This window comes from Haematobia irritans, chromosome 1, assembly GCF_050003625.1.
Source record: "Haematobia irritans isolate KBUSLIRL chromosome 1, ASM5000362v1, whole genome shotgun sequence".
NCBI classification, from domain to species: Eukaryota; Metazoa; Arthropoda; class Insecta; order Diptera; family Muscidae; genus Haematobia; species Haematobia irritans.
The window spans coordinates 145,691,079-145,718,744 of record NC_134397.1 but is presented as its reverse complement, the minus strand read 5'-3'; the positions used below and the strand labels follow the sequence as shown (position 1 = coordinate 145,718,744).

At 30.0% G+C, this 27,666-nt stretch overlaps 1 protein-coding gene across 2 annotated transcripts in view; it reads left to right on the top strand.

Annotated features, from left to right (window-relative positions):
* The window catches only part of Eip93F (Ecdysone-induced protein 93F), a 586,579-nt gene that overhangs the window by 517,361 nt on the left and 41,552 nt on the right, over positions 1-27,666 (top strand). For both annotated transcript variants that reach the window (XM_075291853.1, XM_075291854.1), the window contains 4 exons: positions 3,899-4,222; positions 5,637-5,944; positions 6,805-7,003; positions 10,998-11,202. In XM_075291853.1, the coding sequence (XP_075147968.1) occupies positions 3,899-4,222; positions 5,637-5,944; positions 6,805-7,003; positions 10,998-11,202 (1,036 nt within the window). The remainder of the gene's footprint in view (positions 1-3,898; positions 4,223-5,636; positions 5,945-6,804; positions 7,004-10,997; positions 11,203-27,666) is intronic.

Below are 27,666 nucleotides of genomic sequence, written 5' to 3'. Positions count from 1 at the left end.
AAGCATACTTTTCCTCTTTTGGTTAAGCTACACTTGTAGTTTAGTCAATGCATGGCTTTAAGCTGAGATCAAAAACAACAATAACGATTGAAGAGAAGCCAACAATAACAAACAAAACGAAATAAAATTTTGGCAAAATTTTCTATAGAAATAACATTTTGACAAAATTTTCTATAAAAATAAAATTTTCTTAAAATTTTCTATAGAAATAAAATTTTGACACAATGTTCTATAGAAATAAAATCTTGACAAAATGTTCTATAGAAATAAAATTTTGACAAAATTTTCTATAGAAATAAATTCTTGGCCAACTCATCTATAGAAATAAAATTTTGACAAAATTTTCTTTAGAAATAAAATTTTGACAAAATTTTCTATAGAAATAAAATTTGGACAAAATTTTCTTTAGAAATAAAATTTGAACAAAATTTTTTTTAGAAATAAAATTTGGACAAAATTTTCTATAGAAATAAAATTTTGACAAAATTTTCTATAGAAATAAAATTTTGAACAAATTTTCTATAGAAATAAATTCTTGACCAAATCATCTATAGAAATAAAATGTTGACAAAATTTTCTATAGAAATGAATTCTTGACCAAATCATCTATAGAAATAAAATTTTGACAAAATTTTCTACAGAAATAAAATTTTGACAAAATTTTCTATAGAAATAAAATTTTGAACAAATTTTCTATAGAAATACAACATTAGAGAAAAATTTCTATAGAAATAAAAGTTTGACAAAATTTTCTATAGAAACAAAATTTTGCCAAAATTTTCTATAGAAATAAAATTTTAACAAAATTTTCTATAGAAATAAAATTTTGACAAAATTTTCTATAGAAATAAAATTTTGAACAAATTTTCTATAGAAATACAACATTAGAGAAAAATTTCTATAGAAATAAAAGTTTGACAAAATTTTCTATAGAAACAAAATTTTGCCAAAATTTTCTATAGAAATAAAATTTTGGCAAAATTTTCTATAGAAATAAAATTTTGACAAAATTTTCTATAGAAATAAAATTTTGAACAAATTTTCTATAGAAATACAACATTAGAGAAAAATTTCTATAGAAATAAAAGCTTGACAAAATTTTCTATAGAAACAAAATATTTTGACAAAATTTTCTATAGAAATAAAAGCTTGACAAAATTTTCTATAGAAATAAAATTTTGACAAAATTTTCTATAGAAATAAAATTTTGGCAAAATTTTCTATAAAAATAAAATTTGGACAAAATTTTCTAAAAAAAAAATAAAATTTTGACAAAATTTTCTTTAGAAATAAAATTTTGACAAAATTTTCTATAGAAATAAGATTTTGCAAAAATTTTCTATATAAATAAAATTTTGACAAAATTTGCTGTTACAAATCGATATTTAGTATAAGTATTTAAGACACCCTTATGTATAAAAATACACACACATACATACAACGTACGAATATAAGTAAACAAACTTTTTAAACAGAACTGTAAAAAAGTACTTTGTTTTCAAATGGCTCACGTGCATCCGTTCGAATGTTAGTATATGCATGTGAGTGCGTGATTGTGTATGTGTGTGGATTTTATAACTTCACCAAGGTAATTTTTAAATTTAACCTGACCCCATATACTAACATATAACTAGCAATATGCGTGAGCTGTATATTGCTACGCCCTCCTTGCCACGTATATCTCTGGCCTATACAAATTTTCCATATATGAAATGCGTAAAGATTTAATGGAAATAAATACAGTTTGCCGCCATTAGAAAATTGTAACAAAATGTTGACTTCATTAGTAATTCTATGGTATTTTCAACATTGGCTCACTCTAATTATGATTGGGGAAATCTTTAAAACGCACATACAATTTTAATGTGTTTTTATAGAAATAGCCTCGCATTTCATTAATCACAGAAATTTCTATTTGAAAAAATAATACCCTGTATAATGAGGAGGGAAAAATGCTACTAAGTAACAAATCAAAAAAAAAAAACAAAACACAAAATTCAAATCAAATTGAATTCACGCATAGTTCAAATGCGAGTATATCAAATAGCAAATGGAGAAGGACACTGCCTTTATTACAACTACTACGTAGCATGTATATTTTAAATCGCAAAATTATATATTTTGCATGGGGCTAGGGGTTAATCAAATGTTGACTTTATTAAATTTTGGAATTTTGATTAGTATTTGTAATTTAAAATAAATAAGAATGACATAAATTTCCATCGAGCCGAACGCTCTTTTCCCTCTAAATAAAAATTCAGACTAAAAGTAAGTAATATAAGACATCAAACATTTTTTTCATTAAAAATTCGTGTCCTAAATCTTCGAAATTTGTGCACCTCCGTTAAAATCGTAATCTTTGAAGTAAAGCAAATTTTCCATAAAGTAAAGAAAAACATTTTTGATTAAAAAACCAAATAAATTTTTAAAATAACTGAGATATGAAATCTCTCTAATTTGGATTTTTTAAACTGGAATTTTTTCGTGAATAACCTTGTTGTTAATATATTACCAAAAAATTAAAATTCTACACAGAACAAAATAGGTTTTGTCTTCAATCACGAAATTAATTGATCCAATTAATTTTGAAATAAAATGTCTTCAATCACACAATATAACAAAAATCTGATTCAATCACGAAATTAATTGATCCAATTAATGTTTTAATTGAAATGTCTTCAATCACACAAATGATAGTATCAATTAAAAAAGTAATTGATCCAATTAAAAAAAATATTGGTACTTGTGTGATTGCATTTTATTTCAATTAAAAAAATTTGTTGAATCAATTAAATTTTTAATTGAATATTTTTTTAAACTCAAAATTTTCTGTGCAGACTTGATAGCATCAATCACCAAAGTCTATTAAAAAATTAATTGATTAATTGCTGTGATTGATTCATGTGTCAAATAAAAAATAATTTTTTGAATCAGTTAAATTTTTAATTGAATATGTTTTAAAATTCAATTTTTTTTAATTGGAAATCGGAAAATGTTGGTGATATTTTTTTTCTGTATATAAATGAGATCTGTAACCTAAGGCAGTATGAAATTGGTTCCCAGAAAAATGAGCCCCAAACCACAAATAAAACAGGGCGACGTTTCATAATGAATATGAGCCCCAACAAAATGTAACTCAAGCATTAAAATCGACCCCAAAATAAAATTAGGATTCATTTTCTCTTTTGATTGAAAAGACCGTGTGAAAACCGTGTGTTACTCAGTACGAATCTCTTGGGAATCGCTTTAGCACATTTTGGACTCTGTTCATAGGAGAAAATCTTAAATCACTGTTGCTTTACAATACTATTCCGAAGAACAAAAATGTGCATGGATGCCATTTTTGTCAAATCTCAGTTTATTCGGTCTTTACACTAAAGATTTTGTTATTGATTGGTTTGACCAAAGAAGCGAATAATTGGACTAAAGATTCACTTAAGAAGCAAATACACTTTTGAATTTTAGTCTAGCATACTTCATACTAGGACAGAAATCTTAATATAATCGTTTTTCCGTCGGTAATATCAAAATTCTTCATATTTGTGTTAACCAAAAATTAAAATTCCAAATTTAAATCTATTTTTTAACGATTTTTTGGCTTTGTAGTCAAGATGCAAAAAGTCAACTTTAAATATAAAGACGATTTCATTACTTTAGAATAATTTTCCAGAACTATTAAAGCCAAATTACCCTTGGCCCAACAAAATTTTCTTGCATGAAAATATACCCATTTTAAAGTCCAATCACCTAACCCCATTACTGAGAAACCGCAGCTTCGGCTCGGAATAAACTCCAAAATCCTTAAATGAAGATCAAAATCTATATTACAATAAATTAATCTTTTTTTTTTTTTTGTTTAATTGAAATATAATTTTCCTTTCTTTTCATTTTTCCTTAGGCTTAGAACGGGTCGCTGAGGAGTTAATGGGGCGCAGGAAATGGAAGCAATTTCAAGGCACATTAATGCGAACCCAATTAAATTCCGACCAATTTGTTGCATCAATCGAAGACAACAATATCGAACTGAAGAAAGAGCTGGATAAATTCGAAGCCATTGATACATACCCCAAAATAGCCAATAACAATCAAATAAACCTCGAAGATAACCACCGCATTGAAGAAATCAACAATCAACAGGAGTTAAGAGATAAACATCACACAACAATAAAACAGGAAGAAAGGGATAAAGAAAAACAAACGCTGGAGAAGAATTTAAATAAAGGTAAACATTATTTGCTTACAATCACAAAAAAATAAAGAGTGAAAATTACTTTTAGAAATTTTTTAATAAAAAAAATATTCAAAAACAGATATGATATAAATAAGTAAATATTTAAAAAAAATTAAATATAATTATTTATTTATTTTTGTTTTTTTTTATTTAGTAAAAAACTTATTCTTCCTCTTTTGTTCATTTAACTAAAGTAAAATTACGAAAAGTAAAAACTAAAGTATGATAAATTTGGTTCATTTTCATTATTGTGTAATTTACAATTTTTTTTCAATTTCTTTTAAATCATTACTTTTCATTTCTGAGGAAAGATTAGACAAAGAAAATTTTCATGTGATGCTACAAAAATATAATATCAAAACTTTGAGATAACCGTTGCATCATTTGTCATAAATATTCAAAAAAAAATCTCATTCAACCACAAAATTATTTGATACATTTAGTTTTGTGATTGAAAACTCTTCAATCACGAAAATGATAATATGAATCACAGTTTTAATTGGGTGCAAAAATGCTTGATAAAAACAATTATTTGATTTTATAAGCAAATTTCAATTAATATTTTAACTAATTGAATTAAAGATTTAATTTCCAATCATTTTTAACTGACTAAGCCCTTGAGTGTGATTAAAAATTAATTTAATTTTTTAATTATTTAATAGTATCAATTTAATTAAAATTTAATAGTATCAATTATTTTTTTAATTAAAAATTACATGGGAGTATTTGATTTCATCCCTTGTAATTCTGGATATTTGGAATATGGATTCAATTTGTATGAACCATAATTGAGGCTGCTCCGTCCAAAATTGTGGTAATTTTTGAACCGTGGTAGTTGCTGCGATTTCAGGTGTTGAATTCGCTTGTTGAGCTGAACCAGTTGTTCCTCCATTTGAGGAACTTCCATTGTCTTCCGTCGACATGTCGGGGTCACCAATATATAGGTATTTTTGAGAGCGAATTTAAAAGTTCACTTTTGTTTTAAGGAAAAATCAAAAAATTAATAATATCTTTTTTGGTATTTGTTTCAACATAAAAATCTAGTCTACTTTGTGAAAATCAAATATTTAAACATAAAGTATTTAAATACAGAGTGGGCCCCACAATTTAGTTAAAATTTAATTATATCAATTATTTTTAATTGAAAAAGTGTTAAACTTCAATCAACTTTTTAATTAATTCAATTACACTACATAAAAAAGGCATTTCGTTTGTCTTAAATTTCCTTCAGAGGAAATTTTTTCTTTGTATTTTGTTTGTTTTGTTCAAATCATTAATTAATATTTTTTATTTAAAATTTTTTTGTTTGTATAAAATATTTAAAAAAAATTGACACATACCTAAAACTTCATAATTTTTAAATATGGTTTTTGTTTTACATTGAAATCATTTTCTATTTTGACAGCATCACAAGAGCAAGGTGAAGAGAATTTATGTAATAACAATAACAACAACCACAATAATAACTCATCACATAAATCTGCAAAAGATAACAGCAGCATCACAAAAACAACCACAAATTTAGAAGAACCTATCAAAAGTACACTACAGCCATCATCACCGCCAACAACACCGCCCATTGAACCCATCGATTGGAAACCGGATGAGAAGTGTAATTTCTGTATTAAAGGCAAATTACTCACAGTGAACTCCAAAGGCGAATTGGTGGCCGAATCTGGCCCCAACGGGTCCGAAACGGACCACACAAAAAAGGTAAGCAAACAGAAATTTTACCTTTTTTGGTACACATAAAGGAACCTCTCAAAAAAAAACTCCCACTTTGCACTTATGAGAGTTTATTTTTTTATTTGAAAAATTGAGTCTTTAATGTATACAGTATTCCCAGCTTATGAGTCGTTCAAGTTTATCCGGACGATAATGTCCGTGTCCAATATTTCGAGACGTATCCCAGATGTTGGCCACACTATAAGTTATGTTAGACGTCATAATCAATACTGCAGCTTGTTAATGTGATCGATAATACATTTATAGATTATTTAGCCATCGCCGAAAATTCGTAGCGTCTGGCCACACAGTAAGATTTTTTACAAACAGACATATGTCATCCGGATAAACTTATAGTCTGAACGCACCGTTCATAAATGCCCAACTTTCAGTATTCTTTCTTTCAAAAAGGTGTCCACTTCAGAGTAGTTAGTTTTAATGTAAAAAAATTTTTGAGATATAGTTTTTTTTTCAAATTTCAAATTTTTTACTGTGTATAGTATTTCCTGAATTTTTATTTTAATTGAATTAAAAAAAAAAAAAATATATATATATATATATATATATATATATATATATATGCAATTAAAATTTTAATTGACTCAAAGTTTGTAATTGAAACAAAAATAAACCACAAAATTGAATTGTATCAATTATTTTTTTAATTTGATCAATTACATTTTTAATTGACTTTGGTGATTAATACTATTATTTCTATGAGTAAAGACATTTCAATTAAAAATTAAATCAACCAATTAATTTCCTGCTTGAAAAACAATATATTTTTTCTGTTGGAATATTATATATATATATATTAATATTATTAATCTTTCAATATTATTTTTCAGCCGGATTGCGATAGCGATTCCAACGAAGAATCTTCTAAATTGGCTACAGTCACCTCTAATGGTAACACTCCATTAATGACTGTCGGAAGTCCATTAAACGAAAATAATCGCTTGACTTTAAGTAAACTACTAACCCAAAAGATGACGTCAATGGATTCGGTGGCAGCCCAGTTTGCAGCCATACAATCAATATTACCAAGTAAGTTTGGAAAAATTATACAAATAAATATATTTTTAAACAATTCTGAATTTGAAAAACTGAATTAGGAGGAATATAAAGACAGCATGTTAATTTTTTACAAAAAAAAATTATCTAAATTATTTTACTAATAGTAACATAAAGCAAATAAGTTAATATAAATCGAAAAAAGTAATTAAACATTTGTTTTTAGTTGCTTAAGAAAAGAATATTTTATATTTTGAAGAAAAAAATATTTTTAAACAATTCTGAATACGAACAATTTCTAAAAAACTCTTAATACGAAAAATAAAATTAAGAGCAATATAATTTTTCACTACCCAAAAAATAGAAAATGTTAATTAAAATATTTTCCTATTAGCAACATGAGACAAATAAGTTAATACTTTTTGACAAATTGAAGAAAAACATATTAAAATAATTTTTTTTTTGCGTTGTTTAAGGAAATTTCATATTTTGAAGAAAAAAAATTAATTTTAAACAATTCTTAATATAAAAATTAAAAAATAAACTGAATAGGAAAAATAAAATTAGGAGAAATATATCTAAAGACAACAAGTTATTTTTCACCAAAAAAATAGAAATTTTAACTATAATATTTTACTAATAGCAACATGAAACAAATAAGTTCTTTTTGGACAAATTAAAAAAAAAAAAACAACATTAAAGAAATGCTTTTAAATAGAGTATTTTACTAATTGCAGCAAAACTAGAAAAATAAGAAAATACGTTTTGACAAATTGAAAAAAGAAATATTAAAATAAATTAAATTTTTTTTAATAATTCTTAAAAATCTTCGAAAAATAAAATTAGGAGGAATAAAAACATAGCAAGTTAATTTTCAACTCAAAAACAAAAAGTAACATAAAAAATTTTAACTAAAATATTTTACTTATTGCAACATGGAAAAAATAAGTTAATATTTTTGTATATACTATTAAAATATTTTTTTAGTTGCTTAAGAAAAGTTCATATTTTGAAGAAACAATTTGGAGAAAAAATTTGTTAAAATGTTTTAAGGGCTATAAAATTCAATTCTCAAGTTTTAGAATTTCTAAAATAATTTAAGTAAAATTTTAACTTAATTTAAATAAAATTTACTCACTTTAGAAAAATGTAAATTATTTTGTGCGAATTTCCAATTTAATAAAATAGTTTACTTTATTTGTGAAAACTTTTTTCTCGTTTTTGGTTTATGGCATTAAAGTAAAAAAAAATAGTTAAAATAAGGAAATTTAAAATTTTAATCAACTAATTTTCATAAACTAAAATAAATATAAATCGGCTATCGAAATTTGTCGTTATGGATATAGGCCCCATGAAAAGGAGCCTCAAAACCTAAATAAAGTAGGTCCCCAAAAAATTATATGGAATACAACAACACCAAATTTTTATGTTTTTTTTGGGTTTGGCTTTATATTATTTTTGCAATTTGAAAATAAACCCCAATATTTCAAATGAAAATGAACCCCAAATTTCTTTTTGGGATTTTTCTTCGTTTTCAAGTGATGCCTATTTTCGCATTCTGCGATTTGATAATGGGGGCAACTATACACACTTTTGTTGTTCTGAATAGCATTAGGTCGCACCAGATTTGGGTTTTGCAAATTTGTTCCATTAGTTAGGGTTCATTTTCACACGGTCTTTTAAATCAAAAGAGAAAACGGTTTTATTTTGGCATCGATTTTCATGCTTAAGTTACATTTTGTTGGAGCTCATTTTCATGGGGCTCATATTCATTATAAAGCGTGGCCCCACATTTGTGGCCCTATTTCATTTGGGTTTTGGGGTATTTTCCTGGGGCACATGTTCACAACGCCTTGAAATTTTCGTTGACATTTTTCTGGAATTGATTTGATAATTTTATGATTATCGCTAATACAGCTCTGGCATGAACTCCAATCCTTCTTCATTAGGTCTGCTCGCGTACTTGTCTTTTTACAAAAAAAAAGAAGTCAGTAATGATTAGAAAATTACAAATATTTCCATTTCGGTTCTAAGAAAATTTTGAGTATTATGTAAATATTCGCAATGTTTGAAAAATGTTGGAATTCAAACAATTTCCAAATGTTTACAATTTTAGTTCCAAAATGGAATTTCGGAATGACAAATGACTTTTTATACCCTCCACCATAGGATGGGGGGTATATTAACTTTGTCATTCCGTTTGTAACACATCGAAATACTGCTCTAAGACCCTATAAAGTATATATATTCTGGGTCGTGGTGAAATTCTGAGTCGATCTGAGCATGTCCGTCCGTCCGTCCGTCCGTCTGTTGAAATCACGTTAACTTCCGAACGAAACAAGCTATCGACTTGAAACTTGGCACAAGTAGTTGTTATTGATGTAGGTCGGAAGGTATTGAAAATGGGCCATATCGGTCCACTTTTACGTATAGCCCCCATATAAAGAGAAGCAAATTTCATCCGATCCGGCTGAAATTTGGTACATGGTGTTAGTATATAGTCTCTAACAACCATGCAAAAATTGGTCCACATCGGTCCATAATTATATATAGCCCCCATATAAACCGATCCCCCGATTTGGCTTGCGAGGTCTCTAAGAGAAGCAAATTTCATCCGATCCGGCTGAAATTTAGTACATGGTGTTAGTATATGGTCTCTAACAACCATGCAAAAATTGGTCCACATCGGTCCATAATTATATATAGCCCCCATATAAACCGATCCCCCGATTTGGCTTGCGAGGCCTCTAAGAGAAGCAAATTTCATCCGATCAGGCTGAAATTTGGTACATGGTGTTAGTATATGGTCTCTAACAACCATGCTAAAATAAGTCCCCATCGGTCCATAATTATATATAGCCCCCATATAAACCGATCCCCCGATTTGGCTTGCGAGGCCTTTAAGAGAAGCAAATTTCATCCGATCCGGCTTCAATTTGGTACATGGTGTTAGTATATGGTCTCTAACAACCATGCAAAAATTGGTCCACATCGGTCCATAATTATATATAGCCCCCATATAAACCGATCACCAGGTTTGACCTCCGGAGCCTCTTGGAAGACCAAAATTCATCTGATTCAGTTGAAATTTGGTACGTGGTGTTAAAATATAGCCTCAAACTCCCATGTAAAAATTGGTCGGTATCGGTCCATAATTATATATAGGCCCCATATAAACCGATTCCCAGATTTGACCTCCAGAACCCCTTGGAAGAGCAAAATTCTTCCCATTCGGTTGAAATTTGGTACGAGATGTTAGCATATGGTATCCAACAACCATGCAAGAATTGGTTCCTATCAGCCCATAATTATATATAGCTCCCATATAAACCGATCCCCAGATTTGACCTCCGGTGCCTTTTGGAGAAGCAAAATTCATCCGATCTGCTTGAAATTTTGGTACGTGGTGATCGTATATGATATTTAACAACCATGCCAAAAGTGGTCCATATCAGTCCATAATCATATATAGCCCCCATATAAACCGATCCCGAGATTTGGTTTTGGAGCCACTTGGAGGAGCAAATTTCATCCGAGTGAGTTGAAATTTGGTACATTGTGCTAGTATACGGTCGTTAAAAACCATGCATAACTAGGTCCATATCGGTCTATAGTTATATATATCCCTCAAATAAATCGATTTCCAATCACACAAAAAGTGGTCCATATCAAGTTCATCATTCTATATAGCCCCCATATAAGCGACCCCCATATTTATATTCTGGCTCTCTACGTACGGTGCAGAAGTCCATGTCGATTCGTAATTATTTGTAGACTTACCTATACATACGTTTTTTTGTCTAATATATACCACGTATGGACTAACGCACAATTTAGAAAACGATATTAAGACGTTTTACAGTCTTTCGTAGAAGTTTCTACGCAATCCATGGTGGAGGGTACATAAGATTCGGCCTGGCCGAACTTACGGCCGTATACACTTGTTTTATTTTATTTTTTTGTTTTAAGCCTTTTCTTCATGTGCTTTTTAAACATTAATGTATTTTCTTTCTATGTTTTACTTTAGATTTCAATTGGATGAATCAACAACAACAGCAACAATCGCAACCAGATTCGGTTACACCAACTACCTCAGATACATCAGCCGCCGCTATTAGTCCTTCTCTAAAGGATTCACCAAGTCCCAGTGATGCCACCGGTGAACAACCTTTAGATTTAAGTTCCAAACCATCTCCGAATTCATCAATTAGTGGTGATTTGAAGAGTGTTAGGTAAGTTTTACAACATCAGATTTATATTAAATATTCGGCTAAGTGTTTGGAAAATGGATTTTTGGTTATGAAATATTCAAATATATCTTAATAAAAACCTAGCTTCGTAACAATTTGGGATTGTGGGATGTTCTAGACAACAGAGTTTTATATATAAATCACGGGGTTTCAATCAAATGACATTTTTCAATATCTCCTAATGGAAGTTGATAACGTATTCAATTAACAGAATATTTGATATAATTAATTTTTCATCAAATTAAAAATTAAAGTCAGTCAGAAAATTATTAAAAAATTTTACGTTTTTATTAAAATATTAATTTTATTAAAATTCAATTAAATACAATAATATTTGTAATTAATAAATTTGGCCTAATTCCAAAAGAAAAATTCAACTATAATTATAAATAACAATATATTAAATAATTGATTGTATGAATTTAGTTTTTAATTGATTTAGTTTTGCGATCAAAATCACTAAAATTTTTAATAAGCTCCAAAGAAATCAATTAAGTTTTTAATCAAGTATATTTTTTTAATGTTAATTAATTCAGTAAATGATATTATTATTTTCGTGATTGAAGCAATATCAATTTAAAAAAAAATTATTTTTTGCTCTCTAAATATCATTTCAAAGATTTTCCTTGAACAAAATTTGTTTATTTAAAAATTCCTTTGGGGAAAACGAATTATTTACTTTTTTATGTAGATAATTTAAATTAAATTAATTATAAACAAAGTACTATTTCATTGAATTGATCTATATTAAATACCATTCAAATATTTATTAGTTACATACAATTTTACCTAATTGATATTTTATTCATGTAAATGACAAATTAATTTTCAACATCTCTTTCAAAACATTTTCATTACATCCATCCTTGGCTATCATTTAGTATTTCAAAATATATGTATTTAAACCCGAAAAAAAAACATTTTTAAACCCCTACCCAACTTAACAATGAGTGATGAATATATACACGTAAATGAATACCCTAGGGATGGAAAGACCACGAAGGTAATATGAAAGAGGTGTGATGCATCAAACATAACCATAGTAGGGGAATACAGAGGATTCTGTTTGAAAAAAAAATGAAAATGAAACAAAATATATACATATATGGAAAACACTCATACATAGGAGCAAAAAAAACGAGAAGTTTTAATTGCGCAAATGCAAAAAAACTCAAAATTAAAAAAAGAATGGACGAAAATAAAATTGATAAAAAATGGTAGGAGAAAAAAATTTAAGAATGGCGAAGGTGGTCGTTGGCCTGACAAAAACCCATTTTAAAATCAACCAAAGTTAATTGCAATGCACAGCCAACAACAACAAAAATAAACAAAATTTCCCAGTATCACAAAAAAAATGCAGCAGTTACAACAACAATGACAATGGTAATAATAGCAAAAGTGCATCTGACACTGTCCTTTAAATGACATGGAACGAACAACACCCGCAGCAGCAGAAACAGCAGCAGCAACAATAGCAATAATGAGTTAAATGAATGCCATACGCGGTTGCCACATTTGATAGAATTCTACCAAAAATGGCACATCTTTTTACTGTTTGGTAGAATTCTTGCCGTTTTGCTAAATTTTGCAAAATATTCCTCTCTAAGAGGTAATTCAATTTTCTATAGAAATAAAATTTTGAGAAAATTTTATATAGAAATAAAATTTTGACACAATTTTCTATAGAAATAGTATCTTGACAAAATTTTCTATAGAAATAAAATTTTGACAAAATTTTCTATAGAAATGGTATCTTGACAAAATTTTCTATAGATATAAAATTATGACAAAAGTTTCTATAGAAATAAAATTTGCTATAGAAATAAAATTTTGACAAATTTTTCTATAGAAATAAAATTTTGACAAATTTTTCTATAGAAAAACAAGTAAGGAAAGTCTAAAGTCGGGCGGGGCCGACTATATTATACCCTGCACCACTTTGTAGATCTAAATTTGCGATACCATATCACATCCGTCAAATATGTTGGAGGCTATATATAAAGGTTTGTCCCAAATACATACATTTAAATATCACTCGATTTGGACAGAATTTGATAGACTTTTACAAAATCTATAGACTCAAAATTTAAGTTGGATAATGCACTAGGGTGGAACACAATTTTAGTAAAAAAATATGGGAAACATTTAAATCTGAAGCAATTTTAAGGAAACTTCGCAAAAGTTTATTTATGATTTATCGCTCGATATATATGTATTAGAAGTTTAGGAAAATTAGAGTCATTTTTACAACATTTCGACTAAGCAGTGGCGATTTTACAAGGAAAATGTTGGTATTTTGACCATTTTTGTCGAAATCAGAAAAACATATATATGTATATGGGAGCTATATCTAAATCTAAACCGATTTCAACCAAATTTGGTACACATGACCATATTACTAATTGTACTCCTAATGCAAAATTTCAACCAAATTGGACCAAAACTCTGGCTTCTGGGGCCATATAAGTCCATATCGGGCGAAAAATATATATGGAAGCTATATCTAAATCTGCACCGATTTCAATCAAATTTGGCACATATGACTATACTACCAATTGTACTCCCTGTGCAAAATTTCAACCAAATTGGGCCAAAACACTGGCTTTTAGGACCATATTAGTCCATATCGGGCGAAAGATATATATGGGAGCTATATCTAAATCTAAACCGATTTCAATCAAATTTTGCACACTTGACTATACGACCAAGTGTTATGTTTGTACAAAATTTCACCCAAATCGGTATAAAACTCTGGCTGCTGGGTCCATATTAGTGCATATCGGGCGAAAGATATATATGGGAGCTATATCTAAATCTGAACCGATTTCTTTCAAAATCAATAGGGTTCTATTCTGACCCAAATTAGGAACATGTGCCAAATTTGAAGGTGATTGGACTTAAATTGCGACCTAGACTTTGATCACAAAAATGTGTTCACAGACAGACGGACGGACGGACGGATGGACAGACGGACATGGTTATATCGACTCAGGGACCCACCCTGAGCATTATTGACAAAGACACCATGTGTCTATCTCGTCTCCTTCTGGGTGTTACAAACATATGCACTAACTTATAATACCCTGTTCCACAGTGTGGCGAAGGGTATAAAAATTTGACAAAATTTTCTATATAAATAAAATTTTGACAAAATTTTCTATATCAATATAATTTTGACAAAATTTTCTATAGAAATAAAATTTTGACAAAAGTTTCTATAGAAATAAAATTTCGTCAAAGTGTCCTATAGAAATAAAATTTTGACACAATTTTTTATAGAAATAAAATTTTGTCAAAGTGTTCTATAGAAATAACATTTTGACAAAATTTTCTATAGAAAAAAAATTGTCAAAGTGTTCTATAAAATTTTATCAAAGTGTTCTTCCTATTGAAATAAAATTTTGACAATTTTTTCTATAGAAATAAAATTTTGACAATTTTTTCTATAGAAATAAAATTTTGACAAAATTTTCTATAGAAATAAAATTTGGACAAAATTTTCTATATAAATTTTGACAAATTTTTCTATAGAAATAAAATTTTGACAAATTTTTCTATAGAAATAAAATTTTGACAAATTTTTTTATAGAAAAAAAAATTTGACAAAATTTTCTATATAAATAAAATTTTGACAAAATTTTCTATGTAAATAAAATTTTGACAAAATTTTCTATATAAATAAAATTTTGACAAAATTTTCTATATAAACAAAATTTCGGCAAAATTCTATATAGAAATAAAATTTTGATAAAAGTTGCTATAGAAATAAAATTTTGACAAAATTTTCTATAGAAATAAAATTTTGACAAAATTTTCTATAGAAATAAAATTTTGTCAAAGTGTTCTATAGAAATAAAATGTTGACAAAATTTTTTATAGAAATAAAATTTTGTCAAAGTGTTCTATAGAAATAACATTTTGACAAAATTTTCTATAGAAAAAAAATTTTTTGTCAAAGTGTTCTATAAAATTTTGTCAAAGTGTTCTTTCTATTGAAATAAAATTTTGACAAATTTTTCTATAGAAATAAAATTTTGACAAATTTTTCTATAGAAATAAAATTTTGACAAAATTTTCTATAGAAATAAAATTTTGACAAAATTTTCTATAGAAATAAAATTTTGTCAAAGTGTTCTATAGAAATAAAATGTTGACAACATTTTCTATGGAAAAAATTTTTTGTCAAAGTGTTCTATAGAAATAAAATTTTGTCAAAGTGTTCTTTCTGTAGAAATAAATTTTTGACAAAATTTTCTATAGAAATAAAATTTTGACAAAATTTTCTATATTTTGACAAAATTATAAAATAAAATTTTCTATAGAAATAAAAAATTTTTCTTTAGAAAATGTACTCAATTTTTTTTCTTTAGAAATAAAGTTTTGACAACATTTTCTGTAGAAGTAAAAATTTTTAGAAAATTTTCTATAGAAGTTAAATTTGGTAAAATTTTCTATTGAATTAAAAATTTTGAAATAAATTTCCATAGAAATAAAATTTTTGTCAAAATTTTCTATAAATTCAATATTTTTTAAAAATTTTCATTTTCGTATTTGATCATACTACCAAATTCCATTGTAAGTTCTCATTTTTGTTTTAGAAGTAGTAACTTTTTATACAAACTTGTAGCTAGTAGGAGAGATCAAAATATGTAATAAATAAACTTCTATAATAAAATAATGAAAGCTTTCTTTCGTAGAAAATGTTTTTTCATACTAATCACAACAATTTGATCAAAAACTTCAAAATAAGATTTTTTTAGATTTCGTTGATTTTTGGTAAAATTTTCTTCAAATTTTTGTGATGGCATATCCTGTACCCAGAGTTGCCAGTATATGTTTAGCTCTTCTTTAGCCCATATGACTAATTTTTTATACAAAAAGATGAAAATAATTTATACACATTGTCATTTTGAGAGAAAATCTGGGAATTATTTATTCCATTTGTCTTTTGTCCGGTGACCTATTGCAATAACGAAGATTTTGTGGTAAACTTCAAGAGAAAGCATCGACAAAAGGTGGCAGCAAATACTACAACGTAGTATGGAAGGTATCATTAATTTTTAAGCCCAGTTGCACCATGACGAAAGGTTTCTTTCCTTCTCCAAAAGTCGACAAACTTTTGAATGAAGCCTATTTGTCTTTGCAAATAGGAGATGCTTTTCAACACTTTATTTTAAAGACTTTTTTACTTGAAACATGGTACAATTACTACTTGTAGACGAGTCTAAATTTGGAAATCTACGTTGTTGTTAACACGAAAAAATCCTAAATTTCTTTAAATTCCCCATTAAATCTCCCAAATCATAAATTTCGTCCCCATTGATCCACAATATTGGCAACAATGCACAAACCCTCACACACACAGCCACTCGAATTATAATAGCCATCATATTCATACAACTTATTTAGACCTTTCCAACATCATGGCTTCATTATTTTTCGGGGAGAACTGTAGCACTTTTCGCAGCGAGTCAAAAACAATCACAAAATGTTCACATTAAAAATATTCAAATTTGAGCCTGGTTAAGATTCTCGGGTAAACGAAAGACCATATTAGAATGCATGTGCATGTCGGTATATGTATCTCCTAGCATGTATGCAGTTACAAATGTATTGTTGTCGAAAAAAAGTTCTCTACCTCTCTACCCTTGAACAACTTAAATTGTTTGCCTTTTCCACCGAAAAAAATAAAACGCTACACAAATTTCCCCACAGCGACAAAACGTTTCACTGTTCGCTTGCCACTCAGCCGCTGTTTGATGATGTTTTTAGCACCTATTCATGTTTAAGTCTCGTCTCTTGTTTTATTTGGTATTGTGATACTTGCTAGAGTTACCTACAAGTTCTTCACACACACACAATCACTTCCATTCACCATGGCAAAGGTTTTGCAGATTTCCCTGCTATTTTTTTAGAATTTCTTTTTTTGGCAGGCACTCATATTCCAAATATGTATGGCTGCAAGCATGAATAGGTAGACGACATGTGTACTTACATGTTCACCAACATGTTCACTTTCGTACCTTCATGTGGAATTTTGTGCATATTTTTTTTTTTAATCACACCTCATACCGGTGATGTCAAAGCGAACAGTGTTTGGTTTTACAGAAAATATTCATCGAATTTCGGTACTACATGGATGGTTCGATACGGACTTAGCCTTACAGACTGTAGCAAGAGCAATGTATTAATGGGTAATGGATTCTTAAACTGAGTCTAATATCTATGATTGAATTGTGGTTCATCATAAACTTGTCATTCCGTTTGTAAAGCACCAAATTATTCGGTTTAAACTCCATAAAGTATTTTACTCTTGGTCGTAGTGAAATTCTTAATCGATCTAGAAATTCTTAATCGAACGGCTTGAAATTTGACAAAAGTTCTTCTTATGGTATGAAAATGAACCATAATCCCATATTTGATTTGTGGACACGTTTGCCACTCTTGCCAAAAATAATCTACCAAAATTTGAAGAAATTTTTGCCACACATTTATCAAATTTACAAAATCCTATTTTGATGTTTATATCACATTTTTGTAGTTATAATAACTACAATGCTTTTTCTTCAAATGAATCTTCCTATTAGCGATAATTTTTTGAATGAAAAATATCCCTTAAGTTGTAAATGATTTTAATTTTTTTTACTACTTCTACAATAATAGAGAAGTTAGTCACAATGGACTTGAATGTATGAAAGAACGAAAATTAAAATTGAATTTGAATTTGGATTGAATTTATGGAAAATGTCTCCAACAGTTTTATTTACGAGTACATAATCTTGTCAGAATTGTATTTCTATAGAAATTTTTGTCAAAATTTATTTCTGTAGGAAATTCTGTCAACATTTTATTTCTTTTGAAAAATTTTTCAAAATTTTATTTCTATAGAAAATTTGTCAAAATTTTATTTCTATAGACAAATTTATCAAAATTTTTATTTCTTTAGACAATTTTCTAAAAATTTTAATTCTGTGGAAAATTTTGTCTAAATCTTATTTCTATAGAAAATTTTCTCAAAATTTTATTTCTATAGACAATTTCCCAAAACTTTATTTCTATGAAAATTTTGCCAAAAAGAAAATTTTGTCAAAATATTATTTCTATAGAAAATTTTCACAAAATGTGTTTTCTATAAAAAATTTTGTCAAAATTTTATTTCTATGGCAAATTTTTTCAAAATTTTATTTCTATGGCAAATTTTTTTTAAAATTTTATTTCCATGGAAAATTTTGTCAAAATTTTATTTCTATAGAAAATTTTGTCAAAATTTTATTTCCAAAGACAAATTTCTCAAAATTTTTATTTCTTTAGACAATTTTCCAAAATTTTTAGTTCTGTGGAAAATTTTGTCTAAATCTTATTTCTATAGAAAATTTTCTCAAAATTTTATTTCTATAGACAATTTTCCCAAAATTTTATTTCTATGAAAATTTTGCCAAAAAGAAAATGTTGTCCAAATATTATTTCTATAGAAAATTTTCACAAAATGTTTTTTCTATAGAAAATTTTGTCAAAATTTTATTTCTATGGAAAGTTTTGTCAAAATTTTATTTCTATCGAAAATTTTGTCAAAATTTTATTTCTATCAAAAATTTTGTCCAAATTTTATTTCTATAGAAAATTTTGTCAAAATTTTATTTCCATAGAAAATTTTGTCAACATTTTATTTCTACAGGAATTTTTTTTTAATTTTATTTCAACAGAAAATTTTCTCAAATTTTATTTATATAGAAAATCTTGTCAAAATTTTATTTATATAAACAATTTTCTAAAAATTAAAAAAAAAATAGCCAAAATTTTATTTCTATAAAGATTTTCTCAAAATTTTATTTCTATAGAAAATTTTCAAAATTTCATGCTTAGACTGAACAAATATTGTCATGCTGCCAATAATTTCTTCTCTTTAAAATTGGAATGAAAATTTTTATTAGCCTCTTTGGAACCGTGCAAGCGTTTTCTCAGAGTATACATAGACTCCTCTTTATAATGCGATTAAGAACTAAAGTGGTTTAAATAGGTTTTTAATATGCCTTTTTGTATCTAACATAGATTTCAGCTGCACTAAGTTACAATTTGGAAGACAATGTAAAGTAATTTTAAGATATCTTGACATAGGCAATTGTTACTACAACCCAAGTAATTCGATTGTGGATAAGATTATTTCGTAGAACTTTGTACGCAATCCATGAAGGTGGATACAAAACATTTTGGACGCCATATATATTATGTTTATATTTTTAATCAGATCATACATTAGACAAAAAAAGTATGTGTAGGTAAGTCTACAAATAATTACGAATCGATATGGACTTTTGCACGGTACGTAGGGAGCCAGAATTGAAATATGGGGGTCGCTTATATGGGGGCTATATACAATCATTGATATTGTAACGATCTACCATACCATGGCCCTATTTCCCTTGGAGTTGGCTACCTACTGGCCCCAGCTTTGCTCAGTCGTGGGGGCGTTCTTTTCCAACGGATATAGGAGTCGATGCGAATACATAAAGAAAATTTTTAGGTAGCTCTTGACAAAAAAAATAATAATATTAAGATAACTAAAAAAAAGAAAAGATTAGATAGATAAATAGACGGATAGATACATAGAAGGAGAACGACGTTATTCGGATGGGGTGACCCTAGATGTTAATTGGTCACATAATATATATGATTCCCACTCGACCGTTCAGAAAAGCATTTAATACCTACTGACCTCGAGAGTGTCCTTTAGCGAGAGTACTGAACCTTTCGTGAATAAAAAAACTACATTTACGAAAACATTATAATGTATTTCAGAATTCAAAGGACATAAAATGGAATGAGATTAAATAATATAAAAAAAATGATTTTGATAGAACAATAATTGTGTAATATGGAAAATGTAACGAAATGGATATGAATTATTACCGAAAAATTCTATGATATGTTTGGTATTATGATTAACTAAATTAATAATAATTATAAAAATAATATGCAGAAAAAAAGGAAAAATTACGTTATAAAATGTACGTGTTTCATTTGTCCTATCGAGCATAAAAAAAGAATTTATTTAATACGAAAATGTGCTGTGACTTACCATTGCTGTCCCACGTTGTCATCTGGCCAGTTGACGATCGTTCTTGACAAGGTAGTTATATATGGAAATTGATAATTAATCTTTTTAAATGCTCGAATATATATATTCATAAATGTAGATTTGTGTATTAGGATGAAGACTTAAACTATTTCGATGAAATACTTCTTAGACCAGCTCTATTAAACGAATACTTCCGCTGAAGCTAAGCAATATGGTCTTGATTCTTGATTAAATTCAGAAATTTTTTTCCATTAAAAAATGTATGTTCATGTTTGAAAAATTACAATCCATGTAATGTTCTGGTATCCTCATGGATACCAGAACTATTTGACTAGTCCTGGTTCTGTGTTAGGAGATTCTCAATTATCGCCGCAATATATTATCAAAATCTTCACCAATTCAATTGAATGTCCTTGAAGTTTTCTTTGCCACAAACTATAGAACACTACTTGAAAAAAATATGTCCTCATGAGACCCTTATAATGTGCTTGTCTCTACGAGAAAGATTGCGTTCTTAGTGTCCCTGGATTCACACAGAAACTTTCGTCGTAGTCGCCCTCAAAATTCCTAAGCTACAAAAATCGTAACACTAATTACCTTACGAAACTGTTTCAATAAAAATTATCTTGCTTACCTCTTCCAATTGTGGAATTTTAAGTCTTTAAAAAAAATTATTTATTTATTTTTTTCTGCGTCTACGACTGAACAGTTTGAAATTGAAATTTAAATGAAAAATTCTATATACCCCAAAAATGAAAATCAAATACACATGAGAATTGTCTCCATGGAAATTTCAAGTGTGCAGCCTACTACAATTTTTAGACATTTACAAATGTTAAAGAGCAAGTGTCTCTACAAACATATCCCCAACTTAAAAAAAAAAAAAAAAAAAAAAAAAAAACTTTCACTACTCCCATATATCCTTTAGATGATATGTACTTATTCTTCCTGTTTCTACATCCCTTAGTTCGTAATATGCCTTGCCTTTTTTCTTTATTACTTCGGCACTAATTCCGCTAGGAGCTAACTTTGAGCTCAACTTTCTCAACAAAGAACTTTTCTCAAAATTTCTTCTATATACGTATTGGCCAATCTTTAGGTCTCTCCCACGCGATCGTCGATCATACACTTTCCGATTCTTTTCATACGCTTCCCTGATCTTGGTTTGAATCGAATCACGCAACAGCGAAAATTTGTCTAGTCGAGATATCTCAGAATCATATTCTTCCAATATTCTTAATTTTCGTAAAATCTCGTAATCCTTACCATGAGTTATCATTTTTTGTCCGAAAATAATTTGGTATGGAGAAGTTCCAATACTTTGATGAACACTGTTCCTTAAGGCGCAATTGATACTTGGCAAAAATAAATCCCATTTGGTCTGATCCTCACGTACAAATGTTCGGAGGGCCTCATTTACTGATCGGTTCACCCGTTCACTCGCGTTTGCCTGAGGACTGTACACTGCTGTGAGTTGATGTTCAATTCCATGGTTGTTTAACATTGATTTAAACTCTTTGCTGGTAAATTGTGAACCATTGTCGGTTACAATTATCTCCGGGACACCATACCCCTTAAAAATGTAGTCTACCAGATAATCTATAATATTTTTGGATACAAACTTCTTCAATGGTTCAAGGAACGTGTACTTTGAGAAGTGGTCCAAAATGATTAAAATACCGATGTGGCCTTTCTTAGTACGAGGAAAAGGCCCTATTAAATCTACGTACAATCGCTGAAATGGGCGGTCTGTTTGGACCATTTGGCCCATTGGTGGTCGTAAAATTGCGGAAGGGACCTTTGAAGTTTTGCATAAGTCGCAATTATTTATATACTCCTTAACATCGGACACTAAACGTGGCCAAAAGAAAAATCGTCGTATACGTTCGGTTGTCTTTGCAATACCTCCATGTGATGAGGTTGGCTGATTGTGGGCCGCATATATAACATCTCGTCTTAATTCCATAGGCACCACTATTTTCCAATGATTTTCATCCTCCATATCACCGGAAGAAAACTCTGTACGCTTGTAAATGACTTTGTCAACCACTTTGAAATCGGGAAATTCTGTATCCAAAATTTCCGATCTCCATCTCATATAATCTGGACTGTCAAAATGACCGGAGTTAATGTCTATAGTCGGAAGAACTTCCATATCTAACTCTTCAACAACTGTTTCAAAACTCCGGGATAATGCATCGGGGACTATATTATCTCTTCCCCTTCGATGCTCTATTACAAAATCGAAACCTTGCAGTTTCAGGGCCCACCGCGCCAATCTACCGGACAAATCTGTTTGATGCATTAGCCATTTCAGGCTGGCATGATCCGTGACAACTTTAAAGCTATGTCCTTCAATATAAGGTCGATACTTTTTTACCGCTAATACTACTGCTAAACACTCTAGCTCTGTTGTAGTGTAGTTCCTTTGGGCCTTATTTAGTTTCTGAGACATAAAGGAAATGGGCCGCTCATTACCCTTATCGTCCAATTGGGCCAGAACCGCCCCAACACCTACAGAGCTTGCATCACACTGGAGTATAAAAGCTTTATTGAAATCCGCGTGAACTAAAATAGGAGCCGAACATAGTTTAGACTTCAATAACTCAAACGATTGTTGTGCCTCGGCAGTCCATTTAAAGCATCGCTTCTTTGACAGCATCTCAGTTAATGGGTGTGAATCGGTAGAAAAGTCCTCCATAAATCGGCGATACCATCCTATCATTCCAAGAAACTGACGTAGATTTCTGATTGATTTTGGTACAGGAAACTCAGTTATAGCCTTTACTTTGTCAGGATCCACTCTCAAGATACCATCTCCAACAATGTACCCTAAATATCTGACTCTTTTTATTGCGAAACAACTCTTTCTCACATTTATCGTCAAACCGGCCTTTCGAAATTGAGTTGCCACTTCCTGTAAGTGTTGTAAATGTTCGTCGAAGTTGTTGGAAACGATAAGTAAATCGTCTAGATAGACGAATACGTGATTTTTCATATGGTATGGGATCACCATATCCATTAGTCTGCACATCGTTTGTGGTGCATTGCACAATCCGAAGGGCATCCTGGTGAATTGGTACAATGGCCTATTAGGGATAGTGAAGGCAGTCTTTGGCTTTGATGACTCGGAGAGTTTAATCTGCCAGAATGCATCTTTTAAGTCAACCTTTGAAATACATCGCACTGGCGGCAGTCGAGAAATAATACCATCTATATTGGGGATGGGATATGCGTCCTTGATCGTAACCGAATTTAACTTTCGACTGTCCACGCAAAACCGCACTTTACCTGGCTTAATCAATAGTACTCCAGGGGAGGACCACGGGGAGGCGGGACATTCCTCTATCACACCTAAAGAAATCATGCGATCAATTTCTTCGCATAATATTTTCTCCCTTGCTGGAGATATTGGATAGTATCGCTGTTTGATGGGACGTGCATCACCCGTATCTATTGAATGCTCAACTAAGTTGGTACATCCCAATCCGTCTTTCTCGAAATTCGGAAAAGTATCAACGATTGACTTTAAACGTTTAAGTTGATCATTGGTAAGATCGATTTTCTCGGATTCAATATCCTCTGAACTAATCTCACTGACCTTATTCGTCACAGAGATTTCGATTCCAAATTCATTCCAGAAATCGATACCACATATAATATCCTGTCTTATAGAAGGTATGACCAGGAATTCAAACTCACATAGCCTTTCTTGAAAAATAAACTTCAATATAATAGTACCCGCAATCCTTTGCCTTTCACCATCGGCAGTTTTAACGCTTCCCTTGCAGCTTGCAAAATCTTCATTACCTTGGATTTCCTTGGCAAACTGTCCACCTATAACGCTTTTATTTGCGCCACTATCCATTAATGCAAAATGTAGCTTACCATTTACCGTCAAATGAATGTATGGTCTTGTGTCATTATCCTTGTTAGTTATAGCCGATATTACATACTTTCTGAAAACTTTTAATCTCTTCCAAAAACTCCTCATTCTACACGTACTACGTCTTAATCTGGTATTATAGGATGGAGCTGCTGAGAGTGTATTAGTAGTTTTGTCATCAGCAGCATGTATTTTGTCTGTGTTTATATCTTCGTACGATTCATCGGATGTCCTCTCTTCGGATGAGGGACACCCCGAAAGGAGTTTCCCGAGTTCTGACATTCTGGACAATTGGGCTTAAATGTGTTCTTTTTGCCACAGCCATAGCAGAATGTAGTTCTTTCCTTCATACATTCTTTGTAGCTGTGCCCCTCCTCATCACAATTCCAGCATACCCTAGATCTATTAACTTCACACACCTCAGCCTCAGATCCGTCCTCATATTCTTCTAACTCATTTATGTATGCTTTGTTTCCGGCACTGCGACTCCTATTTGACCATTGAAGATCATTCATGAATTTCTCATGTCTTCGTGCTGCCTTTCTTAGCTCCGATAAATGAGTAATGTCTATATGTAGAAGTTCGTGCCTCAACTCTGGTCTCAAATTCCGCAACATTATCCCGCAAATCTCCTCATCGGATAAAGGTGATGATAGTTTGTCACACAAGACCATCACTGCGTCGCAAAATTCATCAAATGTTTCTTTGGGTCTTTGTCGTCTTCGTCTTATTTCGTCTTTAATATCGTAGTCATTATAAAATTCTTTATACTGCCGTTTTAGGGCACCACATAGCTCAAACCAATTCAGACTGCGATTATTCTTATGGTATCTCCAAAACCATTCCAAAGCATTCCCATCAAACAAAAGGTGAACATATTTACATAACAAGGTGAAATTTCCTCTTAGCGTGTTGTCAGTCATGGTCTCTACTCTGTATATAAATTCCTCAACCGCTATTCCCTCCTTATTTCCTGAAAACAACAGTCTCCAATTACGAATTATATTCAGTATCTTTTCTGAATTGTCCTGCGGGATTGGCTCAATGGAATTCTCACTTCGCGTGGGCAATTGATCTCTTATAGCAACATTTTGGTTAGAATCAGAATTTCTATTTACATTCAGTCCGCCTAAGGCTGTACTTAATTGACTCGAAATAATAGATGTTATTTCATTTCGAAAATCATTTATCGATGATGCCACCATATTGCGAATTTGATCCTCATCTATCGGGCGTGATACTTCACGCTCCCTTGCGTTGTCAACTCTTCGTGTCAGACTGACACTCCGTCTTTCAATTCGTCTCGTCTCTGATCTTGTCCTCCCCAAACGGTTTGAAGATTCATTGTTTGCTAAATTAACCCTAACACGTTCTCCATTGTCTGGACCTGAGTCCCGAACTAAGGAGTTATCCCTACTATGTGTAAGCGGCATTATTTAATTACCACAACAATAAAAAAAAAAAAAAAAAAAAAAACAATATTTCTCAAATTTCTGCTCGCCAAATCTAAAAGATAATCTCACAAACAAGTAAAGCAAATATATACGGAATATCACTACTCGGTTCCAGTAACACAATGCTAAAATACCCTCTCTTTCCTCCAAATAACGTCAATAAAGAAACTGTTATACACCAATCTCCATAATGGAGTATAATACCGAAATACTTCCAGAATAAAAATTCTCCACCTGAATAATCTGTATATACCAGCTAGAAAGTATCAACTACTGTGAGAGTTTAAGTCCGAAATAATCCAAACTCAATAATCTCCATCGCATTTAAGTTGACAGAATAGAAGAAGGGAGATATGACCCTGAGATCGTAAGGTATAGTACCAAAATCTTCCAGAACTAAAACTCCATACAACTCTCAGATCTAATCGATAAGTTGCAGCAAAGGTGTAATTATCAATTAAAATAAGTACAAATCCTGTTTTGCAATAAAAGAGAAGGAAATAAAAGTCAAAAGAATAAAAGGTGTAAAGAAATAAAGAAATAATAAGAATAAAAGGTGTAAAGAAATAATTTGAGGCCTCAGCAAGTTTTCCTTTCTTGAAATGTACTAAAAGTTTTAGGCCAAAATTGACCAATTATCTACGCTGAGGGCCCCACGTTGGGCGCCATTTAATTATGTAACGATCTACCATACCATGGCCCTATTTCCCTTGGAGTTGGCTACCTACTGGCCCCAGCTTTGCTCAGTCGTGGGGGCGTTCTTTTCCAACGGATATAGGAGTCGATGCGAATACATAAAGAAAATTTTTAGGTAGCTCTTAACAAAAAAAATAATAATATTAAGATAACTAAAAAAAAGAAAAGATTAGATAGATAAATAGACGGATAGATACATAGAAGGAGAACGACGTTATTCGGATGGGGTGACCCTAGATGTTAATTGGTCACATAATATATATGATTCCCACTCGACCGTTCAGAAAAGCATTTAATACCTACTGACCTCGAGAGTGTCCTTTAGCGAGAGTACTGAACCTTTCGTGAATAAAAAAACTACATTTACGAAAACATTATAATGTATTTCAGAATTCAAAGGACATAAAATGGAATGAGATTAAATAATATAAAAAAAATGATTTTGATAGAACAATAATTGTGTAATATGGAAAATGTAACGAAATGGATATGAATTATTACCGAAAAATTCTATGATATGTTTGGTATTATGATTAACTAAATTAATAATAATTATAAAAATAATATGCAGAAAAAAAGGAAAAATTACGTTATAAAATGTACGTGTTTCATTTGTCCTATCGAGCATAAAAAAAGAATTTATTTAATACGAAAATGTGCTGTGACTTACCATTGCTGTCCCACGTTGTCATCTGGCCAGTTGACGATCGTTCTTGACAAGGTAGTTATATATGGAAATTGATAATTAATCTTTTTAAATGCTCGAATATATATATTCATAAATGTAGATTTGTGTATTAGGATGAAGACTTAAACTATTTCGATGAAATACTTCTTAGACCAGCTCTATTAAACGAATACTTCCGCTGAAGCTAAGCAATATGGTCTTGATTCTTGATTAAATTCAGAAATTTTTTTCCATTAAAAAATGTATGTTCATGTTTGAAAAATTACAATCCATGTAATGTTCTGGTATCCTCATGGATACCAGAACTATTTGACTAGTCCTGGTTCTGTGTTAGGAGATTCTCAATTATCGCCGCAATATATTATCAAAATCTTCACCAATTCAATTGAATGTCCTTGAAGTTTTCTTTGCCACAAACTATAGAACACTACTTGAAAAAAATATGTCCTCATGAGACCCTTATAATGTGCTTGTCTCTACGAGAAAGATTGCGTTCTTAGTGTCCCTGGATTCACACAGAAACTTTCGTCGTAGTCGCCCTCAAAATTCCTAAGATACAAAAATCGTAACACTAATTACCTTACGAAACTGTTTCAATAAAAATTATCTTGCTTACCTCTTCCAATTGTGGAATTTTAAGTCTTTA